Genomic DNA, 24674 nt, shown 5'->3' with positions numbered 1-24674 from the left:
ATATGAAACTTCACACAACTTGATCAACTTCAGCTGATATTCAGGGGTGTTTCTGTGTATCTTTAACACTTTGGTTGGCCGCTGGTCACTTCAACATCTTCCCTTATTCAGGTCCCACTTCAAAGTTTTAAGTCCAAAGGAATAGCGTTCCCAAAATGTAGTAGCTTTTCCCAAATTGACTGGTATGAAACATTTGTTTTTGCATCAAGTTTTGCTATTTATACAGTAGGATAAAGGAGTCCATTTAATTGCAATTCAAGAATAATTGTGTTTGTAAAGGGACTATGTATGTAGGTAACAAAGATGAAACATTTGCACCCCAAGTAAGGAGTCTTAATGAAAGACTTAATAAAAATCATTCACATGGTCCCAGGTGAGGGGTCTATGAAAAATCATCAGATAATATGTATTCAAATAATATGCATGAAGTTTCATAATTCCTATTACTGATGAAAACTAGTGATCTTGTTGTAGTAATATATCTTTTTTTGGCCTTTGATATTTATTCTATATATTACCACCAGAAATCATGTAGTTTTTGTTTATGAGGTCACTTTTAGCAGCTGAATGTCAAATCGGATAAATACAGATATGCTAACTTCAGAAGGGCACTTGTTAGTTAATGAAAAATATTATCTCAATACTTCTATTTTGTAGTTAAAATCATAAATATTTCCACTGAATTAAAACACAAAAATAAATAAATCATCAAGTTGCTTGAGATTATGTATTTAAAAGTTATAGATGCTTATTAAAATAATAGTTAAAAGAATATTATTAATTAGATTTTTAAATATTTTGTTGAGGCCTATCTTCGGCTACTGTAACAGAATACCATAGACTGAGTGGCTTATAAACAACAGGTATTTATTTCTGACAGTTCTGGGGGTTGGGAAGTCAAAGATCAAGGTGCCAGAAGATTCATCACATGGTGGAAGGGGTGAAGGAGCTCTGTGGTATCTTTTTTATATAGGCACTGATCCCACTCATGAGGAATCTGCCCCTATAACCTAATTACCCACCAAAAACCTCATATCCTAATATCACCACATTTGTGATCAGGATTTCAACATATGAATTTTAATTTCAAAAAGTTTGAATTTCCACCAACACATTTAAATCTGTTAAATAGGGTCACCTGGGTGGCTCAGTGGTTGAGCCTCTGCCTTTGTCTCAGGTCATGATCCCTGGGGTCCTGAGATCGAGTCCTGCATCAGCTCCTTGCAGGGACTCTGCCTGCTTCTCCCTCTGCCTATGTCTCTGCTTTTCTCTGTGTCTCTCATGAATAAATAAATAAAATCTTTAAAGAAATCTGTTAAAGAATCCAAATTACTTAAAGTAAATCCAAACTTGTGTTTTTTATTTACTCATTTTTTAAAAAGATTTTATTTATTTATTTAAGAGACAGAGGAGGGAACCCTGGGTGGCGCAGTGGTTTAGCGCCTGCCTTTGGCCCAGGGCGCGATCCTGGAGACCCGGGATCGAATGCCACGTCGGGCTCCCGGTGCATGGAGCCTGCTTCTCCCTCTGCCTGTGTCTCTGCCTCTCTCTCTCTCTCTCTATCATAAATAAATAAAAATTAAAAAAAAATAAAAAAATAAAGTATTCATTTAAAAAAAAATAAAAGAGAGACAGAGGAGAGGGAGAGAGAGCATGAGCAGGGATAAAGGCAGAGGGAGAAGCAGACTCCCCGCTGAGCAGGGAGCCTGATGTGGGGCTTGATCCCAGATGCTGGGATAATGACCTAAGTCAAAAGGCAAATGCTTGACCGACTGAACCACCCAGATGCCCCTTATTTACTCATTTTAACTTATACTGTCTTTAAGTGAATATTTAGTGATTTCTTAAATTACATCAAAGATTTTAAATTATACTAGTGAAAGTTTAGAAAAAATTGTTCAACAAAATTATTCAAATGAGGATTTTATGATTGCTACTTTTAAAAGTGAAAGAATCACTAATTAAAATTTATTGGGGACCTCTGCAGTTGAGGTGCAAAATTAGTACCAACAATTAGGACTCTGAACTTGACGCTGGAATTTTAGTGGATCAATCAACAGTGAAATATTTTCCTTAATATTTTTATTCAAGTTTTTTTTTTTTTTTTTTTAACCTGGGGCTTTTTACTTGGGGTTTCACAGATATTCAAATTAGGAAAAGTTTTCATCTTCTACTAGCCTTAAGATTATATGGTTCCTCTTAAAATTTTCTGATGAACATGTAATTACTCATTGAATTTTCTAGGTATTGATTTCTTCAAGAATTATGATAATATTTGTTTAATTATCTCTCGTTTTATTCAAAAAGTACAGTTAAATTTGTTTTGAGTTTAAGGCTCTGAATTTCAATTGTCATGAGTTATGTTTACAAAATGTTGCTTTAATAAAGGTATTCATGAAAAAAGTTACTTTGAAAATCCAATTACTCTTGTCTAATAGCACATTCTAGAAATTATCTCTGATTTTTAATCTTATATTGACATCTTAGTGTCCAAGAAGCAGAGCATGTTAATCTCTGATGGGCTCAGCCTCTAGCTATGTTCTCAGGGAGATGTGGTGGACCCATATCTAGCCAAAGGCTGTCCCGATTGACCTTGAAACTCACTAAAACTGGTTTTTTTTAATTACATGTTCACAATGTCAGAGTAATACTTGAGAAAAAATGGGTCAGTAATAAACAAATAAAACCAAACACACATATATACGAAGGAAAGTAAGACAGTAGAAGTACCCAAGATAGACAATGAAGTCCCTAAGAAGATTAATTGAAGTGCTTTTGCTCTAGCTGTCCTAACTCTGACCTTCCTCCCCTTGTCTGGATTCTAAGTCCTAACTCAGTTTGCTTCCCAAGAACTTGTGCCCAAGAAGTAGGGGAGTAAAAACTTTTCTTCCTAAAATGTTAGGGTGATGAATTGATGGGTTCCTGGATACACTTGTTTTTGTCTTTTTTTATATCATAGCTTTGTAACTAGGTATGAAATATGTCAGTAAAAGCTTGAACTTTTAACTGTTTTAAAGTTATCATCCTTTAAAGATGTTCCCTTCATATATACCCAGTATCCCCAGATCATTTAACAGTTAAATCATCAGCAATAGTAGCTTGGTGACATTTGTTTCAATAATATATAGTTCCTGAGGACCTGTGAAATCCATCTTACTTTTCTATTTCATCTAAGAACTTTAATTTTAAAGCTTTTTTCCCCTTTACTATCACTGCCTAGGATTTTTTTTTAAGATTTTATTTATTCATGAGAGACACACACAGAGAGAGAGAGAGAGAGAGAGAGAAGGGCAGAGACACAGGCAGAGGGAGAAGCAGGGTCCATGCAGGGAGCCCGTCGTGGGACTTGATCTCGGGTCTCCAGGACCATGCCCTGGGCCAAAGGTGGCATTAAACTGCTGAGCTACCCCGGGCTGCCCAGAACTTTAATTTTAAAATCATAAAGGACTTAGTTAACTAGCACTGACTTTTTCTATACAAGTCATTTCTTCCAGGCCAATAATTTTTGTGCTTCCTGAATTGATATATGTTACCAATATCAGAACATATTAATTCTCAGAAATCAACTCTCAATGAGCACTTTGGGAATCGATCTCTGGACATTTTGCTTATCTTCATTTGAAGTTCCTTTTAATTTAAGGTATTTCTGAGCCAAATTTTCATTCCCTACAGTAGATACATAAGAAATAAAAACAAATTTTAAAAGGAACTGAAGAAAAGTTATTTTAAGGGCAATTTTTGGAAATCTGTTTATACAACATATTCCAGTGGTTGACATGTTCATTGATTAATCCTCCTTCTTTTTTTACTGAGTTTCATAAAATAACTCCAAGCTTAGGTTCCACTTAGTTTTCATGCAACTCAGTGAAATAAAACATTAAGCCCCATGAAGAGTAATTATTTGTTAAAAAAATGTATGTATTCATTCATTCCTTTATTTTAAATTTTATTTATTTATTTATTTATTTATTTATTTATTTATTTATTTATGATAGTCACAGAGAGAGAGAGAGAGAGAGAGAGGCAGAGACACAGGCAGAGGGAGAAGCAGGCTCCATGCACCGGGAGCCCGATGTGGGACTCCATCCCGGGTCTCCAGGATCACGCCCTGGGCCAAAGGCAGGCGCCAAACCGCTGCGCCACCCAGGGATCCCATTCCTTTATTTTAAAGATTTATCTATCTGTTTTATAGAGAGAGAAAGAGAAAGAGTGTGAGTGGAGGGAGAGGTAAAGGGAGAGGGAAAAAAAGAATCATAAGGAGACTCCCTGCTGAGCACTGAGTCCCAGATGGATCTCAATCCCTTGAGTCTGAGATCATGACTTGAGCCAAAATCAAGAGTTGGCTGCTTAACCAACTGAACCACGCAGGAGCTCCACACAGAAAGAAATTTAAATAAAATGAGGAGCAGTTTAAAAAAGAATTTACACTATTACATGTGGAACACTTTTATAGACATCCCTAGCCTCTGAAGGCATATCTAATTCTGACTTCTTTTGAGAAATGACACATAAAATTCCAGAATGGATAAATCAAAGGCATTTGTTCAAATCCTAGACTGTCTTAGTGAGTTTGGAGTTTTATTGTCAGTTTGAGTTTTATCCAGGGGCATTTTCAATGACCATTTAGATTGTAAAGGTTACTGGGGAGTATACATTGACCTCACTCTACAGAACCATACATATTTTCAAGTATGTTTTGAGAAGGTATACGAATTTTAGTTGCTCCAGAAAGTTTTCAGTTATATTTTGTTTGAATAAACATCATTAAAGACAAAAGAGAAGGTCCAAGTTGTAATAAAATTTTAAATTTTGTACTTTTTTTACTTTGTTATGGAGATTTTTGTGATCTGTATGAAGTGCGGTAAGAATTGTATTTGGGCTAGGAAAAATAAATAAATAAATAAATCTGCCTAGGAACAACTGATTTCTTTTAATGTTAACAAACTGATTTAAAAAATTAACATACCAGCTTAGAATATATTTATTGTATTGGAAGAAAACTATGGTTAATGCCATTATCAACTTTTATGTGTATTTAAACAAACTAATTTTAGGATTAATTGTATAGTCATTTCAGAAATACTATCTATTCAGCATATATTAGTTATAAGTGACACATGGCAGTAAATGTGTTTAAAGAATTTTTCACAAATATACTATTTTAGTGTTTGAATGAAAAGAAAATTGGAATAGAGATAGTAATAATGATAAATTGATTTTTTAAAATGTTCTCTAGATCAACTGTTCCCTTTCTTACTTTTTTTATGGCCAACCTTACAGCATAGTGCTTTTTATTTTTTATTTACTTTTTAAAAAAGATTTTATTTATGAGAGAGAGAGAGAGAGAGAGAGAGAGAGAGAGAATGAGACTCAAGCTCCATGGAGGGAGCCTGATGCTGGACTCGATCCTGGGACTCCAGGATTATGCCCTGGGCCAAAGGCAGGCGCTAAACTGCTGAGCCACCCAGGGATACCCTATTTACTTATTTTTAAAAAGATTTTATTTATTTATTAAAAAAAAGAGAGAGAGAAAAAAAAAAAAAACTTGAGCAGGGGCAGGGACAGGAGCAGAGGGAAAAGCTGACTCCCTGATGAGCAGGAAGCCTGACAAGGGGCTTGATCCCAGAACCCTGGGATCATGACCTGAGCCAAAGGCAGACATTTAAGCGACTGAGAAACTCAGGCGCCCCAGCTTAGTGCTTTTTTAATTTCCTTATGTGATCACTATATTACTCCTAGATGTTTCTCAATTCCTAAAGTAAAAAAAAAACTGATTAAAAACATATTTATAAATAAATGTTTATTAATAAATAGAAAGGTTTTATATCTGATGTCAATGAATGAGTAGACAGATCCAGGGAATTTAAGTGTTATTAAATGATGCTCTTTCAAACTAATCTGGATAAAGCCAAGCTAGAATTTTCTATTTCATGAGCAGAGAAATCCTTGAGTCCATCATTCCTTTAGGTGGAGTGAGGTAGCAGTACTGATCCCTTGAATTTTTTATTCTACTCAATTTTTATAAAAACCTATGTGACAGGGATCCCTGGGTGGCACAGCGGTTTAGCGCCTGCCTTTGGCCCAGGGCGCGATCCTGGAGACCCGGGATCGAATCCCATGTCGGGCTCCCGGTGCATGGAGCCTGCTTCTCCCTCTGCCTATGTCTCTGCCTCTCTCTCTGTGACTATCATAAATAAATTAAAAAAAAAAAAAAAAACCTATGTGACAGAAAACCCTAGTAATACATATGCAGATTAACACTGAGGTAGATGACAAATTGAAAGATTTTGCTTAAGTTTAATATTTCTTTTTATCAACAGCTCACAGTACTATGAATGATACAGATGTCCCTATGGAAACAACTGAATGCATTCAAGGTCAAGGAGAAGGTTACCGGGGCACCATCAATACCATTTGGAATGGAGTTCCGTGTCAGCGTTGGGATTCCCAGTATCCTCACCAGCATGACATAACTCCTGAAAATTTCAAGTGCAAGTGAGTATATTAGGCACATACACATTTCAGTAGACTCTGCAGGAAATGAAGCTGAATAGTTACTCTTTACTAACTTCTGTGTTAGTAATTCTTAAACTTTAGTGTGCTGAGGGACAATCAGGACAATCAGGACTTGAAAGATTCATGCACCCAGATATTTTGATTTCTAAGGACTGGGATCTGGACCTCAAATCTGCGTTTTAATGAACACTCTAGGTGATTTTGAATCAGATGGTGATACACCATATCTTGTAAAACACATCTCTAGGTTTCTGATCACAGCTTTGATTTTGCAGGTGCACTTAATAGATCATTAATGGTAATGATAACCAGGCAAGTTTCTAATTAGTACCTTCTTAAAATTTCACATTGATTTGAAGGGGGATTACATATTTTTTCTTTCACAAGAAGAAGCATATTTCAGTCAATATTGTAAACTAATGCATTCTCAGCCTTGAAGTAATATTATTTTTTAAAATTTAAATATGTTTTCTATTGTTTCTAGATTTCCTTTCAAAAGTGGGAAAGTAAAACAATTGTTTAGATAAATCAAGCCAAAGAAACCGCCCTTGAATATCAATTATATTGCTGCTGTGTACCTTCTCCGTAGCTGTTTTTTTTCACCACTTGACTTTAGCTACACAGAACAGCCACAATACCATGTGTTTTTAAATTGTCCACCTTGTTATGGGGAACATAAAATGATTGCTTTTGAAATTTATAACAGACGTGCCATTCATAGTGGCTTTGCTGAAATAGCACCTATAAATAACATATATTGGCTTTATGTAATTGGCTTTTAATAAGAGAGCTTAACATTTCAAGATGGAGAATTATGAGCACTAGTTGGCCCATCCACTGGAGAGAGGAGATATTTTATAGGTGTTTTTTGTTGTTTGTTTGTTTTAGCTAATTCAGTGTATTTGCTTAGATAGTAAATAATCATTTTATTATTCTTTCATTATCTTATAATAACAAATTTTTACTTGTCATTGTGGGTTTGCTTCGCTCATTTCCTTCATAGCGATTCTCTCTGTTCCTGACCCATGTGTTTCACACTTCAGAAATAAATACCAAAGTAGAGAAAGCAAAGAAAATGGGAAAAGATTAGTTAAGACAGACAAAGGAGACAGTATCAGCACCATTCACATATTTTGTTAATTTCTAATGACTGGTAATAATATTCAAGAAATTGTAGATGTACAAATATTCAAAAGAATTTAAGCAGTTATTTATCTAAAATAGCAAATTTGTGTAAACTTGGTGTAAAACTTAACACACATATTTTATATTGACATATTTTTGTGAATATAAGTATATATTAAAAGAATAAAAGATTTTCTTCATCTTAATAATTTTATAATTTATAAGAAGGCTAATGACTTTAATATGGGTTGTAACTATGAACATTTGCTATACAGTGGCTTTAACTATTGGCCATCACTGTTCTCATAATCTTAAATAAGAGTTTATGTCAGGACATATTTTGACTAAATAACTAAACTCAAGTTTCTTCCTTAAAGAGTTTGTCCATTTCCAATGGTGAACTTGGGCATTAATAAAATTATAATACTTCCAATTGGACCTAAGTAATATAAATAATGTAGTTCCAATAGATTAGGTATTAATTTTGTCAAATTACTAGCCAGGAGTCTATGAAGAGAAAACCCATGCTTGCTTCAAATTAGAGAGCATTTTTCAGAAAAGTGAATTATAAAGTACACATATTATTTAATGTGAGCCCTATATTAAGGAAAAATTCTTTTATATATTGAGAATATAGAGAGTATAGACGTTTTCCTTGTTGAGAACTATAAATGCTAATTAAATCACTGCTAAAGTAAGGGATGTGCTTGTACTACATTGGTGGTTTCTTATACAGTTAGGTCTTCTATACTATAATTAGGCCTTAATTTTATAGAAACAAAGTTTTCAGATAACTATTGTAAATCAATAAAGAAGTATTTTATAAGGGAAAGAAATCTATGCAGGAAATTAAATAAGTTAAATACAGAATTCAAGGAAGAAATAGCTACCTTTTTTTTTGGTATCAAATGTTTGGATATGTGGAACTTCCATTTTATTTTATTTTTAAATTTTATTTATTCATGAGAGACAGAGAGAGAGAGAGAGAGAGGCAGAGACAAAGGCAGAGAGAGAAGCAGGCTCCACGCAGGGAGCCCGACGTGGGACTCAATCCCGAGACCCCAGGGTTACACCCTGGGCCGAAGGCAGCGCTATACCGCTGAGCCACCCGGACTACCCAGAACTTCCGTTTTAAATGAGAGTAGTTGACAACTATTAAAAATAGCCTTTCTTCAGCAAAGAGAGATACATGTTGTTTCTATATTATATATGGGCCATGAAAACATAATAAATAAGAGGCCAGTTTTAAAAAATTATAATAGCTGAGAGTCCAAGTGTTGAGAATAAGTGAGAAAAATGAAATGGTACTGTTTTTTCCCTTTCATGAAGCAGTAGTGCTTGTGTGGAACTCCAGGCCTGTGGAATGAAAAGAATACTGACATCTGACAGCCTTTATTTCAGTAATATGGGCAGTGTCAGTTGTGTATACTGAACTCTAAATTGTTATAACTATCCTAAATCTAAAACTTAGAACTCTATTTATAAACATGCATGCATTCTTGGATTCTAGAAATGTAATAGCGCTAACTTACCATTTGTAAGAACGTGGGCAATTTACATTAACATGCTTATTCTCAATAGGGACCTAAGAGAAAATTATTGCCGAAATCCAGATGGGGCTGAGTCACCCTGGTGTTTTACCACTGATCCAAACATCCGAGTTGGCTACTGCTCCCAAATTCCAAAATGTGATGTGTCAAGTGGACAAGGTAATAACTGACATTTTGCAGGGTGGGCACGATTAAATTCAGGGGAAATGCTTAAAGAGAGACCTACTTCGTGTTAACACTGATTTTACTGGTTCACAAACAGAATCGCCAAGTCTGAAATTGCATTTCTTTTATACATTCATTTGCTCAATAATCACTTATTTATTTGAGCGTATACTAGTGCCAGGCACAGGTTTAGACAGTGGGGATATACTAGTAAATAAAACAAAATTCTCTGTCTCCATGGAACTCCAATAAGTCCAGGAAACAGAACACAGGAATAAAACAAACAAATGGAAGTGGGACTACATTAGTTTGTGGTAAGTGCCAGAGAGAAAAATGTCCTAGAGTAAGAAGAGAGGGTGTCGTTATTTTATATTTTAATAGTATGGGAAGATCTGACATATCAAGGGAACACTTAAGGAGGACCTGGAAGAGATAAGGAGCAGCACGTGCCATGTGCATATGTTTGTAAATAGCGTTCAAGGTAGAGGAAACTGCAAGTGCAAATGGCATGAGATGGGAGAGTGCTTTAAAAGGTAAAGGAAAGAGATAGCAAGCTTATCACTTATCACTTAGAGACATCAAGCTTATCACTGTGGCCAGCCAAAGAGCAAGGGGAAGAGTCTTGGGGTACAGTTAGAGAACAGTCTAAAATCAAATATGCCTTGTAGGAATTGGAAGGATTTACACTTTTATTCTGAAAGAGAAAGGATTCTGTTGTAGGGTTTTGAAAAGATAAATTAGATCATCGGTCTGGCTTAAATTTTAACAGGATGACTCTGGGTGCATTATGGAAAAACAGCCAGAGCTTCTGAACTTCTGACAACTTCTCCCAAATGGGAGAAACTATTGCATGGCTCTTTCAGTAATTCAGGAAAGAGAGGAGTGATGTGGACCTGGGTGTCAGCAGTGGAGATGATGTGTAGCAGTGGGGCATGGGATAAATCACAACTGTCTTTGGAAACAGAGATGCCATTGAAGATCACTGTTTTGGGGAGCAGTAGTAGAGAAAAGTCAGATTGCAATAGGTTTTAAAAAGAAATCATTTGCTAAAGATTAATGCTGATGTTGGAATGTGGGCATTTATTAGTATATAATGAGTTGAGGGTTATGATTTTTAAATAATCACATTCTTTCCCATAAATTTAATTATGATGGTCATAGTCCAAAATCATCCTAAAAAGCCCAAGCCAAATTTAAAGCTCCATTTCATAGATTTATTGTTCTATCCATACTTCGTCCATGCTTTAACTTTTCCCTCAGTGCCATTCTTTTCATGAACAACTGTTAATAGTTGTAGAGGGAGGAAGGGGTAAGTTCCTTTTCAGTCAATTTCACTGTTATTTGGCAGATTTTAAAGGTCAGTTGGAAATAAAGTTGAAACCAATGTTTAAGGAAGGTTTAGTACCAGCTGGATCTTCTTTGTCCCTGACTTGTTCATTTAAACATGTGCTGATAATTTGAGATAGAGGCAAACGAGAACCATTGTTTAATAAGCTCCTTACATATATTAAGATGCTTTTATATACATGTATATCACTTACCAAAGGATTAAGTAGTAGAATATGAAAATTTTAGATTATACAAATTCAATTGATGATATTGCTTACCTAATAATTACTAGATAAAGAAATCAGTTTTATTAAATTTAGATAACTTACCTAAATTCTCAAATTAGCACAGCTGGGATTGAATATAACCTTCCTTAAAATGACCTATCCATTACTTTTAACAATATATTATATTATTTTCAACAATATATTATACCTGATGCATGCAACAGTATGCTAGGCTCTGTGAGACAAGTGTTAAAAATGAAGAAGTCCACTCAAGAGACACTGTTTGCCAATTCAACACATAGCTGTGAAGTTTTAAAGTTATGCCATTGTGTGATACTGCCAAGCTAATGGTATGAAGTGTTAGTATGTGATATGTATGCATGCATGCACATGCATACATGTGGAAGGATATTGCTCTTATCCTTCTCCATATAACAAAAAATATAAACACATACGTACTGATGAATTAGAAATGTTTTTCTTAAATCTTGCAACATCTGAATTAGCATATATACAAATACTCTTTGGATTGAATATGAAATAACTATCAAAAATTAGAAACTGAAATTATAGGCTTTCTTTAAAAATACTTTTAAAATACAACTATTGAATTATATAATAAACACTTAAAGCAGTAAGCAGGATGCAATTCATAGTTTTAAATGATTATATCAATATCATAAATAATGAAGACAAGTGAATTAAATTACAAACTGAGAGTTGGGGAAAAAGATAAACCAAAAGCAGTATACAAAGGAAAACCACCGAGATAAAGCAGACATTAATAAAGTCTAGAACTAATAATACTAGACATAATGAATAAAGCAAAGTGATTGTTTTTTGAAAAAACTAACAAAATAAATAATTACCAGCTAGTTGACTCAAAAAAAAAAAAAAAAGAAACAAAAATAGAAAATAATAGTTATCAAGAGGGAAATAAGGATTGAAACAGGAAAATTGAAAATCATAAAAGATGGGATGCCTGGGTGGCTCAGCGGTTGAGCATCTGCCTTTGGCTCAGGGCGTGATCCTGGGGTCCTGGGATCGAGTCCCACATTGGGCTCCCTGCAGGGAGCCTGCTTCTCCCCCTGCCTGTGTCTCTGCCTCTCTCTGTGTGTCTTTCATGAATAAATAAATAAAATCTTTAAAAAAATCATAAAAGACAATTTTATTTAACTTCATGTAGAAAACTTTGGAAATAACAAAATAGATAATTTACTAGGGAATTTCTAATTATTTGAATTGAATTGATGCTGGTCAATTCAGTTAGTCAAAGAATTAGATCTATTCTTACAGAAGAAATACAGAAATGTATTAATGAAAACTGTTCCATCAAAAATATACTGTGCCTACGTGCATTCACAGACCATTTAATCTCAGTGCTACATAAATTTCCATCTAGCTTAACACATATATTAAAGCTTCCATCAGTAGTGATGAAATTATAATACCTAAACATGATGAAAGTACCACAAATAAAAACAATAAACATCTCATTTGTATATAAAATTTTTATTTGCTTTTACTTTTGTTTAAAGATTTTATTTATTTGTGAGAGAGCCGGACTCGATCCCCAGACTCAAGATCATGCCCTGAGCCAAAGGCAGACGCTCGACGGCTGAGCCACCGAAGCATTCCTGTGAATATAAAATTTTTGAAAGAAATTTGAATGAACAGTCTGTTAAAACAATTTAAAAATAATACATACTGATTTAATGGAGTTGAGTCTAAGAACAAAAATGATTCAGTTTTAGATACCCATTAACATTCATCTTAGATCTAAAAAAAACGATCATATAATAAATGTTAACAGCTTTTGAAATTCCTGTTACAAAAATCACTACTTTCTCATAAAAATACCCAAATAAGAATTTCTGGAATATATATACTACACACCCATATCCATATATCTATATCAATATATCTGTATCTATCTATATCTATCTATATAAACACAAAGACAGAGACTTCCCTAAAATATGTTTTCACATTTTAACATATGCACATATATATACACAGATGTATCCACATACACAAACACATATATCCATTATACTTGATGGTAAACATTATAGACATTAAAAAAGAAAACAAGAATGTATACTATTTTTACTATCTAACATCATAAATATAATTTAACATGGTTTAACATATTCCTCTTTAATATTGTATTGGAGAGATTATTCCATATAAATAAGAAAACATTGATTGGGTTAAAAAGGAAAAGATCTTTATTTATGGAAAGATGTAATAGTAATGTACTTTGAAAAATGAATTCAAGTAATAAAAAATCCCTAAGGTAGCATTCATATGTGAGTTTGAAGATTTAATTAAGGAGAAAACTGTATCTATAATAGCAACAAAACTTATAGAAACAGGAATAAGTTTAGAAAGAAATCTGCAAAATCTATGTAATAAAATTTTAAAATCACTACTGCAGGCCACTAAAGTGTACTTTAATGTGGAAAAGCATCCCTTGCTCTTGATATGAGAACTCAGCATTATAAATACATCAATTCTACATAACCTAATTTTTATTTGAGAGAGAGTGCTAGCAGGGGAAGGGCAGAGGGATAGTGAGAGAGGATCTTAAGCAGGCTCCACTCTCGGCACGGAGCCTGAAGTTGAGCTTGATCTCAGGTCCTGAGATCGTGACCTGAGCCAAAATCAAGAATCGAATGCTTAACGAACTGAGCCACCCTTGCATCCCTGCCTAAGTTAATTTATAAATGTAATGTGATACTAATAAATAGATCCATAGGTTGTTTTTCTCATTCCAAACAAACTGATTCTGTAGTTCTCTTGGAAGAATAAACATGTAAGTACACTATGGGAGATCTTTATAAATAAGGCTGATTAGAGGCAGTTAACCTTATCAGATATTAAAACATTTTATAAAGAGCTTGTAATTAAGACTTTAGTTCTAGTGCAATGAATAAATTGGCAATTGGAAAAAAATGTAGAGGTCAGAAATAGATTTCTTACAGAGATTTATTACATTAAGAGTGTGGAACTATGTATCACTGGGTGAAAAATGAACTTTTGAAATATAATGGGTAAAATTAAAAACAATAAAATTGAATACATGCCTTACACCATCCCTAAAATAAACTCCAAATGTGTAGGAGCTCTGAATGTAAAAAAGGAAACCACATAGATACTAGAAGTAAACGTGGAAGAATTCTTTTTTAACTTAGATATGGTGAAAAGCTATCTAATTAACACTTAAAATCTAGAGGCCGTAAAAGAAAAAAAATAAAAATCTACCACGGCAAGTGTGCATACACACACACACACACACCTCTTATTGATCGATTGATTGATTGAGAGAGTCTGAGAGGAAGAGCAGGAGCAAAGCTAGAAGTTGGGAGAGAAGCAGAGGGAAAGAGAAAGAGAGAGAGGGAATCAAGCAGGCTCCATGCCCAGCGCAGAGCCCAACATGGGTCTTGATCTCACCAGCCTTATGATTTGAGCCAAAATCAAAAGTCAAATGCTTAACTAACTGAGCCACCCAGGTGTCCCCCAAACCCGTATTTAAATTCAAAAGACAAATGACAAATTTGAAAGTAAGTGTTAAAATGTATCTTATAGATAAAGGGAAATATTTTAAAATATAAAAATTCTAAAACCAAAAAGTGAAGGATAAAAAAATCTAAGTAATGAATAAAATATATGAATTCTAGATTTCTAAAAATAAAGTACGTATATGTAAATTCTCTTCAAACACATGGAAATTATGCTTCAAATCACACATAACAAAAGCACTCTTGGCACCTATTTTTTTTATTTAAGATTTTATTTATTTATTCATGAGAAACACAGAGAGAGAGAGAGGCAGAGACAGGCAGAGGGAGAAGCAGGCCCCATGCAGGGACCTTGACATGGGACTTGAACCCAGGATTCCAGGGTCACGGCCCAGGCTGAAGGCAGGCGCTCAACTGCCGAGCCACCAGGCGTCCCTTGGCACCTATTTCTTATCTCATCCTTAGCTTTCATCACTAAAATAAACAAAGTCCCCTTGGAGAAATTGATGATTCCAGGAGGCCTGAGACAAAGTGAGGCTGGAGTATCTTTCACCAGCAAGTTAAAAAGTGCTAAAAAAACTCATGTCTTCTCAAAAACCTATAACCCACATCACATCATGAAGAAAACATCAGACAAAGCCAAGTGATGGGCATTAAAAAAAAAAAATACTTGACCGGGGCACCTGGGTGGCTCAGTAAGTTGAGGGTCTGACTCTTGATTTCAGCTTAGGTCATGATCTCAGGGTCATGGGATCCTGCAATAGAGTCCATGTAAGGCTATGTGCTCAGGAGGAGAGTCCACTTGAGATTCTCTCTCTCCTACTCTTTCCCCCATCCAATAAATAAATCTTTTGAAAAATGATCAAAAAATATTTGAACAATTTTCCTCAAAATTGACAAGATCATCAAATAAGAAAGTCAGAAAAACTGTCATATTTAGAAGAGCCTTAGGAAATGACAGCTAAATATAATGGGGTATCACGTGGGAGCCTAGGACACAAAAAAGGATACTAGTTTAACAACTAAAAATATTTCAACAAAATACAGTCTTGTTAATAATGCATCAGTTTGGCTCAATAGTTATGACAAAGCTATCATACTAATGTAAGATATTAAAAGTGGGAAAAACTGTGTAGTATATAAGAACTTTCTGTAACATGTACTACTTTCTTACAAATTAAATCTATTCCAAAATAAAGTTTTAGAAGAAAAAGTATATCGTAGGCTTTATTCAAGTAAAAGCGTAGTGGTGGTGAGGAGGATCTCTTCCACCAATATAGAAGAAAACATATATGCAAAAAATCCAAAAATATGTAAAAGAGCAGTACTCGTGTCCTGCATTGCACAATTGCTTTCTTCAGTAAGAATCCATCTAAAGAAAAAAAAAAAAAAAAAAAGAATCCATCTAAAGAATTTACTACCTAACAGCTAAAGTTTTAAACTTTCCTAATATGGTGGACAAAAGCACCATCAGAGGAAAATGTTTTCATTAGTATATTCTGCTTATGTACAAGTATTGGACTTTTCAAGTTTATGCTTTCCGAAAAGAATTTTATTGTGTACTGGAATGGCTGCTATGTTATCTGTATCAAGTCTTATCCTATTTCAGTTTTTATATTTAAGCCCAAATTCCTTATAGTGCTATTATGAAATGTGATGCATGGATTTGAAAACCTGACTATTGAGTATACTTATTATATTTCTTTTTCACTATGTTAACTGATTCTTGAACAAATTATTAAATTATTTAAAAATTTTATTAGGATTTATATCTATTTATTATGATATTAAAGTATATTTAAAGCCAATGGTAGACTACAGTTTACCAAATTTTAAAATATTTTAAAAAGATTTTATTTATTTTAAAAATAGTTTATTTATTTATTTATTCATTCATTCATTCATTTATATTTATTTGAGAGACAGAGAGAGACAGAGAGAGAGAGAGAGAGAGAGCACGCCGAGCAGGTGGGAGGGGCAAGGTGAGAAGTAGACTTCCCGCTTAGCAGGGAGCCTGGGATCATGACCTCGCTGAAGGCAGGTGCTTAACTAACTGACTGAACCACCCAGGCGCCGGGCTTACCAAGTTTTTAAACAGAAATAATCTTGATGTATGTTTGTAGACAATATTTTATAGCCAAATCTGCAATTCTCAGTCATCTAAAAATCAGGAATGTTTAATAGTCACTTTTTAAATATGCGTTATTATTTAAATTATGGAATAGTGTTTCTTTTCAAATATAAAACTGCAACTCACATATTTGGAAGAACTGTTTTTCTTTACTTGACTTCCTTTTTATGATATTTTAAAATTAGGAATATGGACACTTCTATCAATGTTTAATAAAACACAAATTACTCATTTAAAAAAAAGTGAGAAAGAAAACCACATGGGACACAGTAAAAGGCACAGAAGCCAGTTAAAAGTGGCTTCCATCAGCTAACTTTGGAACAACTTTGAGTATCCAAATGAGCAACAGGAATAGATTAGATATCATCCTGAGTAAAAAGAGGACATAGGAGTCTCTATGTATATTCCCATTTCTACCACAGGCACTAGTATTACTAGCAGCAGCAGCAGCAGCAGCATCACCATCACCAGTGGTAGTAGAATACTTACACAGAAGGAATAGGGGAGAAGGAAAAGCTCTGATTTACAGAAAAATGATAATAAAGAAATGTAGGACATTGAAGAACAACTATTTTAAAACAATGAATCATAATTGATTCATGTAAAAGTAATCAAAGTATGCCTAAACCATTTTATGAAAATTTGGAAATAAGATATTTACTCAATCTCAGAGGCCCCAACAATTTTCCTTTACATCACTTAACCAAGTTATCAAACTCACCCCCAATAATGGAACAAACTGACATCATATGTCATATGACAAAATGCTCTGAAAAGGACCAAAATATCATCTATGCCATAATCCTGTCTTTAAATTGATTTTAATCATGAGAAAATAATCAGACAAAATGAAATTAAAGAGCATTTGCAAAACAGCTGGCTTGGGTGACTCAGAATGTTAATCTTGGGAACGATGAAAACCCAAACACAACGAATGTGACGAGTATATGAGTGTTTGTTATATTATTCTTCTGACTTTTCTGTGGAGCTAAGTTTTTCAGAAGAAAATGTTGGGAAATATATACGTGATTCTAAAAATTCTCATTTCTTAGGTATCCCTAAGGGCCACTCATTTAATTTTTTTCTTTGATTTTTTGTTTGTTTGTAATAAGATACATAAACCTTTAAGGAAGAAGAAATGTGGCTGAAAATAAAGACACTTTAATCTGAAATATTTGTACAGAGTGTATTGTCTTAATTTTTATGTTGACTTTCATGAATTTTCATGCTTGTAAATAATGTTTTTCTTCTATACTTCCTTGTATTCATTAGTCCTCTTTAATGTATTTTATGTTTAGATTGTTATCGGGGGAATGGCAAAAATTATATGGGCAATTTATCCAAAACACGATCTGGACTAACATGTTCAATGTGGGAGAAGAACATGGAAGACTTACATAGGTGTGTAGATTTCTTTCTATCAATACATAATATGTGGTTATAACAATATCTGCTGGTACAGATATGCACATTGCTATTTCTTTCTATTCTCATATATTATAGTAAGCTAAGACAAACATTAGATTTGTTATTCTATGCAACTCAATTTAGCATTTTCCCTTCATGTAACAAATATTTTTTCTTTTTAAAGATTTATTTATTTGAGGGGGGTGGGGAGAGGAGGAGGGGCAGAGGGAGAGAGAATCCTGAAGCAGTCTCTTTCCTGGAGCTCTACCTAGAGATCATGACCTGAGCTAAAATCAAGAGTCGGCAACTTAACCCACTGAGCCACCCAAGCGCCCCCAAATTTTTAAATAAGCAATTCAATATAGCACATTATTATTGAATATTTACTATGTGTTCTGTTCTGTGATAAGATGCCCATGGGAGACGTTAATAAAAAGTGGGCACAAGTTTTGGCTTCGCCATCACGAATGATATGGCCATATTGAGAAAACAATTGTACAGCCTGATAAGACAGTGCGTAATTAAGTGGCTAATCTAGTGCTTCAAATAGTATATTATATGATTGTGTTCTCATAGTTAATTACTAATTGTTAACATCAATTTATGAAAAATCAGTGTGACCATGAGTGTACATACATATCTTAAATATCCACTTAACTATTAACAACTTATAGAGATAGGTTTCCTGCTATAACTTTATTTTGAAACACTAAATTTTTCTACAACCAAAGGAGTGTATATGCAATTGAAAAAAAAAAAGACTATATATTTTAGAGAATTAGAGATTTTGACATTGGACATATTCACAGAAAAAAACTGTCTGCTACTCAACCCTAGCAATAGTGCTAGTGTGTTTGAAATTACTATAAAAGTCTGAGACATAGTGGTGACATAAAACTGATTTTAATAAATATCCCAGAATATAATCTGCAGTAGAATAGAAGGAAAAAAGGTTAGTATCATTTGATCAAGTACTTATGCTGTGGTTTCTTTACACAAGTTATAATCTTATTTGGTCATCATAATTCTATGTGGAAGATATTTCTATATGTGTGAATAAGAATTTAAGGGCTCTGAGAGGTTGAGTTATTTTGCCTCTAGTTATACTTTAATTTTAACTTTATTCTCTTCCAAAATGTACTCACTGGTGGATGATATGGTTTCAATTAACTTACTTCACAAACAGTGATAGTTCTAAAGCCGTGCTCTCCAATATAAACATGCATTTCACATATGTAAATTGCACATGTACTTTTGTTTTCTATTAGCCACATTTAAAGGAGTAAAAATAAACAGGCAAGACTATTTTAAATAATATATTTTATTAATCCAATATATCTAAAGCCTTTTCATTTCATTATGTATCCAATATAAAATTATTAATGAGATATTTTACATTTTTTTCATATTAAAGCTTCAAGATTTGGTGTATATTTACAATTAGAGCACCTCTCAATTTGGGCTAGCTACATACCAATTCTTCAGTAGCTGCCTGTGGCCTAGTAGCTACTGTATTGGACACTGTAGCTCTAGGATTTCAAAGATAAGCCAAATTCCAACCTCAGGATCTCATGCTCCGAAATGCCATCCAACAGGAAATGCCAATACCATATTATAAAAATCATGAAAAATAGCATATTTTATGCTGAGAGAATACAAAGTGCCCGAAATAATTTTGGTAAGGTTGAAAGATGGTGTAATTTGGTTAATGCCCACAGAAAAGGAATTCTCTAGTTGCAAGACCATATAGAGCCTTGAAAGCTGGACTAGGAACTTTGGATTTTATCCTAAGCATTAAGATTCATTAGAGAATTTTAAGTGAGAATTAGAATGATTAAGATGAAATGCTGATTTCAACACTGCCATGTGGTGGATCTAGGTCTTACGGACTTGTGAGAGACAATAGTACCAACTCTGCCATCAGAAATCTCTGAAGAGGGATCCCTGGGTGGTGCAGCGGTTTGGCGCCTGCCTTTGGCCCAGGGCATGATCCTGGAGACCTGGGATCGAATCCCACATCAGGCTCCTGGTGCATGGAGCCTGCTTCTCCCTCTGCCTATGTCTCTGCCTCTCTCTCTCTGTGACTATCATAAATAAATAAAAAAAACTTAAAATATATAAAAATTAAGAAATCTCTGAAGATTTGGACATTGGAAACTTGATGTTTTTGTGGTGGAAGAATTTGCACCTCAGAAATTAGCAAGGACAACAGATAAAGTCTTCATACACATCTCAGAGCCCTCTTTTAAACATTACCAGCATACCACTGAAATACATGGCATATTCACATAGGGAACTCATCGTTAAAACCATTAATTCACTGAGTTTGGGTTGGATATTTGGAAATAGTTAAAAGTTATTTGAAAACAAATTGCAGTAAATTGATGAAGGCTTAATTTTGGTTTAAGAATAAACTACAACTAGGGGTGCCTGTGTGGCTCAGTGGTTGAATGTCTGCCTTTGGCTCAGGTCCTGGGATGGAGTCCTGCATCAGGCTCCCCGCAGGGAGCCTGCTTCTCCCTCTGCCTGAGTCTCTGCCTCTTTCTCTGTGTCTCTCATGAATAAATAAACAAAAAATCTTGAAAAAAAAAGAAACTACAACTAAGTAAGGACATAGTATAGAACGGTGGTTTGAACATTGACTCTAGAGCTATTTGTTCAAACCTCTGCTCTACTGCTTATAAGCCATGTGACCTCAGAAAAATCATTTTCTGTGGATTTCTATTTCATCAAGTATGAAATAGCATAATCTTAAAGCCCATCTCATTAGGTTGGTTTAAGCTTATATATGTAAATCACATAATAGAATCTGGCACATAGTAAGTACTATATTTGATATTATTGGTTCAGAAAATGAAACTGAGTTTGGAAAGATAGTCCAACTTTCCCTGTCCAAGCTTTTCCAGTTTTTTAATGCCCATTAATTACATTTAAGTATGGTAAGAATTATTAATCCAAAACAAATTCAGTCACTTATATAATTTTCATGACTTGATTGGGATGGTCATTTGGAGTTTGGCTTTATTAATCTTAACAAAATAAATATAAATACTGATGTTATATGAGTGGGCATGGTCTTATAAAATAATGCACAGTATTTTTGCTTTTCTTTTGTAATAAACTTAGTAAGGGGCGCCCGGGTGGCTCAGTGGTTGAGCATCTGCCTTTGGCCCTGGGTGTGGTCCTGGAGTCCCAGGATCAAGTCCCACATTGGGCTCCCTGCATAAAGCCTGCTTCTCCCTCTGCCTGTGTCTCTGCTTCTCTCTGTGTCTCTCATGAATAAATAAATAAAATCTTAAAAAAAAATAAAAAACAAACTTAGTTAAGATGTAAAATAAGAAAGTGTTACTCAGTTACCTGTCAAAAACTCCTGTATTCTAACTATATGATCAGTGAAACTTTAGATTTTAATTATTTCATTAGCACACTATTAATTCTTCAGTGTATCTTTCTGTCCTTGGACAGAATGATGTTGCTAGTAATGCTTCTTATGTTTCTGAAACATGAAAAATACTTTTGCAATAGCTTGCATTTTCTATGTATTTTATAACCTTGATCTTTGTCACCTGCTCTTTTTCTGTCAGTGTTTCTCCATTTCTATGCCTACAAGTATTGTTACCTTGCCACTGTAATCATTAAATAGAAGCAAAATCACAAAATATTTCATCGTTTTATCTATGCTAATTATGTAGCCCTATTCCATAATCCTGAATAGAAAACACACTTCCAAACTGCAAGAACAACAACAAAATATGTCTAAAACAAAATTACCAAAATTCACATGAAGTAGAAGCTTGTGTTGTATCTGTAATGAAAGTTACATGCTAGGATTTATCTTCTTGGTGACAGTTTGTTTCTCTTGGACACAATGAGCAGCTTGTGATGTTTAGAGTTTGTTGTTTATGCAGGCATATCTTCTGGGAACCAGATGCTAGTAAGCTGAATAAGAATTACTGCCGGAATCCTGATGACGATGCCCATGGTCCCTGGTGTTACACGGGAAATCCTCTCATTCCATGGGATTATTGTCCTATTTTTCGTTGTAAGTACTTTTAATGATCTTCTTCAGGTGAAATATTTTAAATACACTGAATCTCCTTTAAATTGATACCTTAGTCAGAGGTGGAAATATAGGAGGGTTAGAGCTGATCCTAAAATGGGATGCATTCTAAACTGTAATACAGACACACAGACACAGACATACACACACACACACACCCCAGAGAGACCTTTCTTCATCTCTCTTGTAGACAAGGAGACATTCTGCTGACCTTTTAAAGAAGATTTCCTCCTCAGAAAATCCTCATTTGAAGTCCAGAACCAATAAATGGCTGTCATTGTAATATGTAGCAGAAAGACCCCCCCAATACTAACTGAGAGCTCTAACAAAGCCACCACCCAGTAATAGACCTATGGATAGACCTGAGATAGTGTTCCCTTCATTTTCTTCTCAGTACCTTAGCCTAAAACTAGAAAGCCTAGAGCATTCCATCCACATCTCTGAGTCAAAGATGATTTTTTAAAGATGATATTGTTTAAAGAGTATCAATGTGTAAAGTAAAAGATATATGTAAAATATATATTTCTGATACACTGAATATAAAAGAGCTCCTATATATCAATAAGATAAAATGAGATAATTTAGAACAATGAAGAAAATGAATTTTCAAGAGTAAGTATAATTAATAGACAAAATACATTAAAACTTAATAGTAAGAAAAAAATGAAATTGTAGAAGCATAAGATCATTTCATAAATCAGGTTGGCAAATAAGAAAATAATCATTAATGCTCAATATTAGTGAAGGTCTGCATAGTCAGAGTCTTTCAATACTGTGCAACTTTATGAATTGGAAAGTTTGTCTGGAAGTCAAACAAGGATTTGGATAAATGTCTCAGAATTTTTCAAGTTTGGCACTGCTGACATTTTGTACTGCATAAAACTTTGGTGTAGGAAGCTGGCCTGTGGACTATAAACTGTTTGGTGATGTCCCTGGCCTCTAGCCACTAGATGTCAATAAAACCACCCCTCCCTCCAGTCGTGAGAACCAAAAAACATCTCCAGACATTGCCAAAAATCCCCTGGGGAGCAAAGTCATCTCTACTAAGTACTACTGATTGGTATATATTTAGATGGAAGTATATCCTCCATATGTTATTGAGTGAAAAAGGCTTGTTATAAAGCTGTGTCAGTAGCAAAAGACCATTTAACTAGACTGTGCATCTCATAGCTCTGTGTTTATAACAAACATCTTTAAACACTATGTTAAACTATCTCCTGTCTAAAAAATACATATTTATATAAGTTCAATAAGAGTCCTATTTTAAGGATGTTTTTCTCAGTACGTGGGAAGATGAGTGAAATAGGTGATGGGGATTATAGAGTAAACGTCATGATAAGCACTGAGTAATATGTATAATTGTTGAATCACTATATTGTACACATGAAACTAATACAACACTGTATGTTAATTCTACTGAAATTAAAATTTTAAAAACTCAATATATCAAAAAAGAATGTTTTTCATGTGAGAAAAGCTAGTGGCAAGTACCTTAAAAACAGAAACAAAAGTAGTGCCCATTTTAAAAAGATTAGATTGAAGATATCATGTTTGCTTTATTTTTAAAACTTTCTTTAAAGATTTTATTTATTCATGAGAGACACAGGCCAAGAGAAAAGCAGGCTCCTTGAGGGGAGCCTGATGCAGGACTTGATCCCAGGACCCCAGGATCACGGCCTGAGCCAAAGGCAGATGCTCAACTGCTGAGCCACCCAGGCACCCCTCATGTTTGCTTTAAAACATGAAATACAAACACATATTCTGTGACAAATCAAAGAGATAATTTATTGCCGTAAATAGAAACACTAATTATGTTTTGTGAACTTTTAGCATAAAAAAGCAAACTTCTTAAATATAATGTTCATCTAGTATGGCAATATGAACATCTTGGAACTTTCTAACCTATGTTTAATAAATAAATTATCTATAATGGTAAGTAAACACCTTCCTTACCTGTTTGCAAAGACATAGCATATCATATTATATTTCATCAGCTATCATCATAGCCATTCAAATTAGTTAGTGTGTTCTTAATTTTCTTTTTTTCTCATATTAGGGTTTGCATAGGTCCTGAAAATGCTCTTCTTTAGATGTCTTTCTAGGCTTAACATTACAAAGCAAAGAAACCTACCTCTCTGGGACATAAATCTTTTTAAAGGTTCAAGGATAATTTTTTATAAGTATTAGCTTTACTTGATGATACCTTTTTGTGAAGTCTCTATGATTAAGAATAATGGAGGCTAATAAAATATCCAATGGTCTAGGAAGAAGGAAAAAAAGTCAGGCTTTTAAAACAGATCTATGTCTAACATAGATATAGTTAAGAGTAAAATGCTCTTGTAGAATCTCAGGGAACGGTGATTTGGTTTATAAACCTGACACAGGACTCTAATAATTTTAAAAGTTTTCAAAACATTTTTAACTAACATTTTACAACTAAAAGTATTGTGCTATTGAAAGATTTCAGAGTGTTGCTGGCATTTGATTAAATGCTACTGCAGATAACTCATTTTTATTTCAATACATTCTGAACATTAATTTCAATAAATATTTTTATACTGTCATTTTTCTAACTATTATTTATAGCCAGGATATATTTACATTTTCCTGCTGGTGAAAGGCTAATAAAATTTGTCTTTA

General features: G+C 34.0%; 1 protein-coding gene across 1 annotated transcript in view; it reads left to right on the top strand.

Moving 5' to 3' along the window:
• The window catches only part of HGF (hepatocyte growth factor), a 77323-nt gene that overhangs the window by 36424 nt on the left and 16225 nt on the right, over positions 1 to 24674 (top strand). Inside the window, exons 8-11 of the mRNA NM_001002964.1 lie at positions 6321 to 6495; positions 9223 to 9350; positions 17866 to 17968; positions 21883 to 22016. Of these exons, the coding sequence (NP_001002964.1) occupies positions 6321 to 6495; positions 9223 to 9350; positions 17866 to 17968; positions 21883 to 22016 (540 nt within the window). The remainder of the gene's footprint in view (positions 1 to 6320; positions 6496 to 9222; positions 9351 to 17865; positions 17969 to 21882; positions 22017 to 24674) is intronic.

Source organism: Canis lupus, chromosome 18, assembly GCF_011100685.1.
Source record: "Canis lupus familiaris isolate Mischka breed German Shepherd chromosome 18, alternate assembly UU_Cfam_GSD_1.0, whole genome shotgun sequence".
Taxonomy (NCBI): Eukaryota; Metazoa; Chordata; class Mammalia; order Carnivora; family Canidae; genus Canis; species Canis lupus.
This window is presented reverse-complemented; position numbering and strand designations above follow the sequence as displayed.